At 44.6% G+C, this 7,474-nt stretch overlaps 1 protein-coding gene across 1 annotated transcript; it reads left to right on the top strand.

The window, feature by feature from the left end:
- The first annotated feature begins 2,677 nt into the window (after positions 1–2,677).
- Positions 2,678–7,179, top strand: crybgx (crystallin beta gamma X). The gene is made up of 6 exons (XM_063188639.1): positions 2,678–2,721; positions 3,620–3,668; positions 4,095–4,216; positions 4,541–4,676; positions 5,237–5,376; positions 6,614–7,179. The coding sequence occupies exons 1-6, from the start codon at positions 2,678–2,680 to the stop codon at positions 6,744–6,746; spliced, it is 624 nt and encodes a 207-aa protein (XP_063044709.1). The 3' UTR covers positions 6,747–7,179.
- Positions 7,180–7,474: the final 295 nt, after the last annotated feature.

Here is a 7,474-nt window from a genome sequence, read left to right as displayed (position 1 = left end):
CGTTGTCTCAGATGCAGACCACTCGCCTTCTCTCTCTCTCTCTTCTCTCTCTTCTCTCTTAAATCTCACCTGTTAGGGATGGATGGGAAAAGTGTCCATTATTCCAGTTCAGTGCCCACAAGCAAAGGGGTCCGATGAGGTCTGGATATCTCAAGTCATGGCCAGCAAAGATCACTAACTATAGCCCCCCCCCGTCTTCTTCACAATATCACAGTGCACTATACTTACTAGACGTGGTTAGCAGGCAAGCAATGTCATTCGGAATCAGATCCAAGCAGGAGGCATGTCATGTCAGAAGAAGTCAAGTTCACATGTAGTCGTTCGATAATGTAAAGGTCTGAGGCGCATCATTTAAGTCCGTATATTGCCAACATCATCTCATTTCAGCCAGCTGTGAGACACACTAACGCAAATGGCAATCAGGGACAGGAAGTAGGTGAGTCTGTCCAGTGCGGCCAGAAGAAAGGACATCATATTGTTCGGCCCGAGATACGGAAAGTCAGTCTGCAGAGCAGGATTATAAAACAATTACTCTCTCCTGAGCCTGAGGTTCAAGTCTCCTCCAGTATGACCTTGTCTGTCTGTCTGTCTGTCAGTCTGTCTGTTTGTCAGTCTGTCTGTCAGTCTGTCTGTTTGTCAGTCTGTTTGTCTGTCTGGTGCCTTTTTCAGTGCCTGGCTCAGACCCTGCCTCAGTCTTCCGTCTCCGTATCTGCCTCTGTCTATGCCTGCTACCGTGATGCTCTACACTGCAGTGATGCTCAACCAGTCACAGCCATCCGCATACATACCTGTCAAGCCACTTGCATTAGTTCCCACTGGAAGTGCCCACAAAATGCCAGAATGCACCGATCGCCCGCGGCCTTAACACATCCTAGTGGCAAAAACTCTCTCCCGCTGGTTCCCCTCTGTGCGCGCACAAAACAGCGCCGAAGCATCCAGTGGCTCACTCTCTATTCAGGGGTCCTGCGGCGCGGTACACAGACCCCCCCAAATACCAGCCATTGAGGCTCAATGGAGTGTGAGAGCAATATGCTGGGACAAACAAGTTTTTTAGAAATGGGGATTTTCACCCTGTAAGCAAAGTTAATGTCAGTGTGTATGCGCCGGGGAGGTGGGCCCTGTGTGTGTGTGTGTGTGTGTGTGTGTGTGTGTGTGTGTGTGTGTGTGTGTGTGTGTGTGTGTGTGTGTGTGTGTGTGTGTGTGTGTGTGTGTGTGTGTGTGTGTGTGTGCGCGTGTGCGCGTTTGTTTAACAGAGGCCTTCATGGTGGCCAGCTGTGAAAGCCTTTGTCAATGAAGCCTGTTGTCATAACCATATTATAGAAGCTTCCTCTGAAATAGACACTGGCTTTGAGCTTTAAAAATTACAAGTTTTTGATTCTTAAAAACATTGATAGGAGTTTTTTCATAGGATGTTAAGAAATTGTTATTTGATTTAGGTTACATGAGGAAACCTACTTTACATGTATATTTGTCAATAGCGTGCAATCCGGACAACTCAAAGTCAAGGTCAAAGTCAATGTTAAAGTTATCAGTTGTGTACTGGCACACAGGATGGGACATTGAAGTAATCCCTAGGCCCATAATGTAAAGCCTATTTACACTAAATCCTATAGACTTATCCTATAACTCAAATATAACAATTATGTTATATATATGTCAAACTAGAAACAATAAAAAACAACTGCACATTTTTTTTTCATAACAACTAGCATACGCCTCCTCTCACAATCAGACGTTCGAAAGGGTTAGAACCTAGAAAATCTTTGCAATCAGCCCTTAGAGAATCATACTGTAATGAAAAGGTGACAAGGTGAGAGATGGAGCCCTTTATTTTGCTCATGTGTTAAATGTTTAACATTTAAAGTGAAAATAAATAAATACATATACAAAACATCTTAAAAACATCTCCCCATGTGGAAGTGGACCAGCCCTGCCAGGTCTTGGGCTTGGGCTTGTGGGAAAGTCTGTTTCCATATCGAGAGTCTGCATGGGGCTCAGGAGTGTTCCAGCATCAGCAGTAGTGCGTACAGGTACAGGTAGGTGGAGAGAGCCGGCCCTGATGGCGGACATTTACTCCTTTAGAGATGCAGCCTTGATCTGCCTAACCACGCCCAGGGCGAACATGTGAACCATGGGGCCATCCCACCACATTGTACCCCTGGCCCACCTGACAAACCCTGAATTGTTAAGGGGTAAAAAAAAAGTGTTGGCACTGCACTGCCTGTGGCCCCTGCCTGCCCCCACCCCCTTTTCGTATGTGTGTTTCTGTGTGTGTGTGCGTGCGTTTGTGTGTGTGTGTGTGCACACGCGTGTGTTTGTATGTGTGTGTGTATGCGTGTTTGTTTCTGTGTGTGTGTGTGTGTTTCCATATGTGTGTGTCCCTATAGTGTGTGTCTATACAGTGGACAGGTGTGAACAGAAATGCTGCATGTGTGTGTGTGTGTGTGTGTGTGTGTGTGTGTGTGTGTGTGTGTGTGTGTGTGTGTGTGTGTGTGTGTGTGTGTGTGTGTGTGTGTGTGTGTGTTTGTGTTTGCCATGCAGGCCAGTGTTTAGCATATCAATGCGCCCGGCGGTCCGCAGAGAGCGCTGGAGAAGTCCTCTGAGTGTTCTAGTATCCACTGCGAGTGACCTGGGCCGCTGTATTTAAGGCCCATTGATCACAGTTCACAGAGCTGACATGAACATCTTCACTAAGGTCCCAGGACTAGCCCAACAAGCCAGGTATGTTTCAAAAAAGTAGTAAGATACCAAGCCAGAGTTAAATGCCGTTATTTTGTGGGCAACACATGATTAAAACACTTCGGCGCCAGGTATGTTGCTCCCACGCGCAGTGTTGTTCCCACGGCGACAGGACGTCGCGCGGACTTTGTGTGCTGCAGGGGTCAGGATGACTGAAGGCCAAATCTCTGTTTGTGAAAGTAAAAAAGAAAAAAAAAAGAAAAAAAGAAAAGGTCAAATCCCCCTTAACCCGATAACAAGCTCCGGGTCATGAATGCATTATATGTGGACTTTGTCTGTCTCTGAGACACCTCAAAACAAAAACAAACACAAAATATTGATCAGATCCTAATTAATGATTGGTGTTTGTATATAATTGAGATTAAAAATGGGGGGCTGTGGAAAATATTGCTGTTGAAACATGGGGCGAAACTGAATGCAGTATTTACTGTGGATAATCTCACATCAGTATAATATTTTACCCTCTATCTATATATCTGTACATGTATGGCACAAGTAAATACGTGCCGTCCTGTTATGGTCTTCACTGCAGACTGCAATTTAATTTCCCAACTGAAAAAAATGTATATTTATGATTAATAGCGTTATTGTCACATAAAAACAAAATGTCCAAAACCTAGAAAATGATTGAAATGTGTGTAATTTGTCGTTAAATATGTTTCTTACCACAGAGCCTTTGTTATAACCTTATTGGCACAAAAAATATAATGACCAAGTCTAATTTGCATGGTCATAGAAATGTTATGATGTAGTTGATGTAGTGTTTTCAGCACTGAGTGAATAAGCCCGTCGACGGGCTCATCTGCAGAAAGAGGCTACAAGGTTAAAATATGAATGCTACAAACATGTGACTTTTCTGTACCTCTGTGTTCGTCCACAGCAAGCTGGGGTCTGTGCTCCAACGTGCTTTTTACGGGTCCAGTGGGAGGGTGAGTACCGTACATCAACTTTTGCCACAGTGCATCATCCAATCCTGTCAATTTCGGACTACCTTTGACCAGACTGCAATTTTTACCATATAAAGTATACCCTTGGAGTCAAAATGTGGCGTGTGCCTCAAAGGCGCCCCCCTTGTGGCATTATTACTTCACTGACAGTTATGTTTAGGGAAAGGTCTAGGTTTAGGCCACCTAGTCAATATGCGATGTGGCAGGTATGCCCTTGACGTCAAAAATTGCAGTCCGGTCAAAGGTAGTCAGAAATTGACACGTTGGTATAAGACTGTGTTGCTCTTTTCCATCTCTTCTCATTTCTTTACCCTATATGTGTTTGGTGATGTTATATAACTTGTTTTAAATTGTGGCATTTGGCTAGTGTTATTCAGCTGGGTGTGTGTGGCTCTTCTCGTCATACAGGTGACCCTATTCGAGCAGCGTAACTTCGCTGGCAGGCGTCTGGACCTCAGCTCTGACTGCCAGAGGCTGAGCGAGAAGAACTTCCCAGACAGATGCAACTCTGTGCAGGTGGAGAGTGGAGCGTAAGTATCATGCACACAGACACAGACACACACACAGCTATGCTGCATACACACACACATAATACACACACACACACACACACACACACACACACACACACACACACACACACACACACACACACACACACACACACACACACACAAACAAAAGTATAACTTGTCCAACAATATTTTATCAACATTCCGTTTTCATAATGTCATGACTAATGCTCTATTCTATTCTATTGTATTCTATTGTAATTTATTCTATTCTATTCTATTCTATTCTATTCTATTCTATTCTATTCTATTCTATTCTGCTCTATTCTCCTTGACCTGTAGATGGGTGGGCTTCGAGCATGAGAACTTCCGGGGTCGCCAGTACCTGTGGGACATGTCGGAGCGCGGCGAGTACAACTGCACTGAGAAGTGGTGCTCTCAGGTGGACCGCGTCGGCTCCGTACGCGCCGTCAAACAGGTGAGGAAGTCAGTCAAGGCAGGAGCGCTGAACGCTGACCAGACGAGACATCTTTACTTATCGTTACATCATCACATCTTATTCAACTTATACAAGTCATTTCATCTTATACACACATCCTATCTTACAATCTCTGAATATTCAACAGTTATAGAGTAGGCTACCCTCGTTCCACTCATATTTACATGTAACTTTGAAAATAGGCATGAAAGACACAACAGATTATGGATTATGAATTAATACTTGTTTATAGTGTGTCTATATGTGTGCATGTATGTGTCGTTGTTTGTGTGTGTGTGTGTGTGTGTGTGTGTGTGTGTGTGTGTGTGTGTGTGTGTGTGTGTGTGTGTGTGTGTGTGTGTGTGTGTGTGTGTGTGTGTGTGTGTGTGTGTGTGCGTGTGCATGTGCACAAGCGTGTGCGTGTGTGTGGGTGTGTATGCATGCTTACGTACTTGTGTGCATACGTGCATGCATGTGTGTGTATGCATGTCTGTATACATATGTGTTTTGCAGTAAGATGCTACAGCTAACCTCTTCATGTGTGTGTGTGTGTGTTGCAGGACTCCGCCCCAGCCCGTGCCCAGCTGTACGAGCGTGCTGGCTACTCTGGCAAGAGGACCGAGCTGCAGGACGACATCCCCAACCTCATGACCCGATACAGCCTCAACCGCGCCGCCTCCATCAGGGTCCTGGGTGGCGCGTAAGTACACACTATACCCACATACTACATACTCTTCTTACACTATATACATACTACGTGCATACTCTAAACCCTACAAACAAAAGAGGGAAATATGGAGAGAGAGAAAGAGAGCGAGAGACATACAGACAGACAGACAGACAGACAGACAGACACAGACACAGTGAGACAGAGACAGACAGATGGAAGGAAAAATGTGGCATCTAACAGTGCCAGCCTGAACAGGGCCTCAGTCTTAATATCAAAAACATACTGTACATTACACTCACATCACAGTAAAGACGGCAACTCGTAACTCCTTCTTTTAGTATTATAAACATTCCACACTCACATCTAGTATCTAAAAGTAGTCAACCTCAACTGTGCTTCCTCCCCTCTCCTTATGTATCTCACATCTACACACTCATGTCTATCATTCCTCCTTTCCTTCTTCAACAACTTGCAACAGCATTTAGCATCACACACTAGCTATCCTCAGTCCTCCTCACATATCCTGGGTCTTTTATGAGAGCTCATTCCCTCTCTCTCTCTCTCTCTCTTCTCCTCTCTCTCTCTCTCTCTCTCTCTCTCTCTCTCTCTCTCTCTCTCTCTCTCTCTCTCTCTCTCTCTCTCTCTCCTCTCCTCTCATGCCCTTCGCATTCATGCACACACCACAATTATTTCTAGCGTCTTCCATTTGGCAGGCTTAGCGCCTGTCTCCATTCGCATCCGGCTGCCTTCTACATGCTGGGTGGCTTGTGAGCTCACTCTTGCTTCCTCTCTTCTTACATTCAAAACATCCATACTGCGCTCGAATCTAACATCAGTCCGCTAACTCTGATGTGTGTCCATCAAATTTGTTTGAACACTCTTGGTGGAACTGAAGGGGTGATTTATTGTGGTGTCACCAGCTATTGTTTCCCCCTAATTGTTTTAGTCTCTTTCTTCTATCTACTAATTGTTTTCGTACTGTTTTCCACTTCCATAAACTGCTGTACTCTATGTATTTATATGAAATTGACAGTGGGATTGTGTGAAGTTAGCAGCAATTTTTCCCCCTCGTTGTTTTCTTCTATTGTTCTTCTCTTCTATTTATTCTTTTCGTGATGATGACTGTGTGATTGTGTGTCTGTTTCCCTGTCTTCTACTTATTGTCTTGGTATGTTTTTTTCCACCGGCATGCATTGTATGTGCAGTATGTGATAATGGCTGTGTGAGTAACTAACTACTATGGTGTGATTGTGTGCCTGCTATACAGCTGGGTGGTCTACCAGGAGCCCAACTACAGAGGCTCTCACTACGTCCTGGAGAAGAAGGACTACAACAACTTCTCCGACTGGGGCGCCCAGAACAGCACCGTCGGCTCCATGCGTCGCATTCGCTTCAGCTGAAAACTGCCCCCCCACTTCAACCCCACAAACAAACACACAACGTTACTCTGTCTAAAACTAACCCCTGACCCCAGCCAAGTGAATGTTTGAACGGGCTCATCAACTCAGGGGTGCATTTCTTGAAAGAGTAGTTGTTAGCCTGTTAGTAACTTGGGTAGTTGCCAAAGGGAAATTGCATTGCAAACAACAGAGTAGCTAGCCAAGTAAGCAACTATGGTTTCGAGAAATGAACCCCAGAAACTAACATCAAGCCTCCAAGGAAACCAGCAACACACCTCTCCAGGGAATCCAACAATGTCTCTCCAGGGAATCCAACTTACCACACCACCAACTCCTCCATGAAAGGAAGAGGACGAAGGAAAAAGAACAACTTTTTTGTAAATGACAAGCAGCACATTCTCTCTCCCACACGCAACCATCACAGACCCACAAGAGAAGCTATTTTAATAATAAACAAGTGAAGAAAAAAACACAACGACTAGCTTTTGGTGTTATTTGTGTTAAGTGTGGCCTAGGGATGGCGTCACTGGTTAAGACGAGTCTTTGACCCACCCTTTCTCTGTGTGTTGTGTCTGACTGTTTCAACAAAACTAACCTTAATGTAGGACCTCACAGTGTTTCAAATGCGATCAGAGGGCATTACATGAACAATACCATAAGTTTTTATGACATACAGATGTAAAATGAGAGACATCACAGGCAACATCACATAAAGAAATGTTCTGCTT

The sequence above is a fragment of the Engraulis encrasicolus genome, chromosome 22 (genome assembly GCF_034702125.1).
Source record: "Engraulis encrasicolus isolate BLACKSEA-1 chromosome 22, IST_EnEncr_1.0, whole genome shotgun sequence".
NCBI lineage: Eukaryota > Metazoa > Chordata > Actinopteri > Clupeiformes > Engraulidae > Engraulis > Engraulis encrasicolus.
Note: the sequence above shows the minus strand (reverse complement) of the source record. Positions and strands in the feature narration are given on the sequence as shown.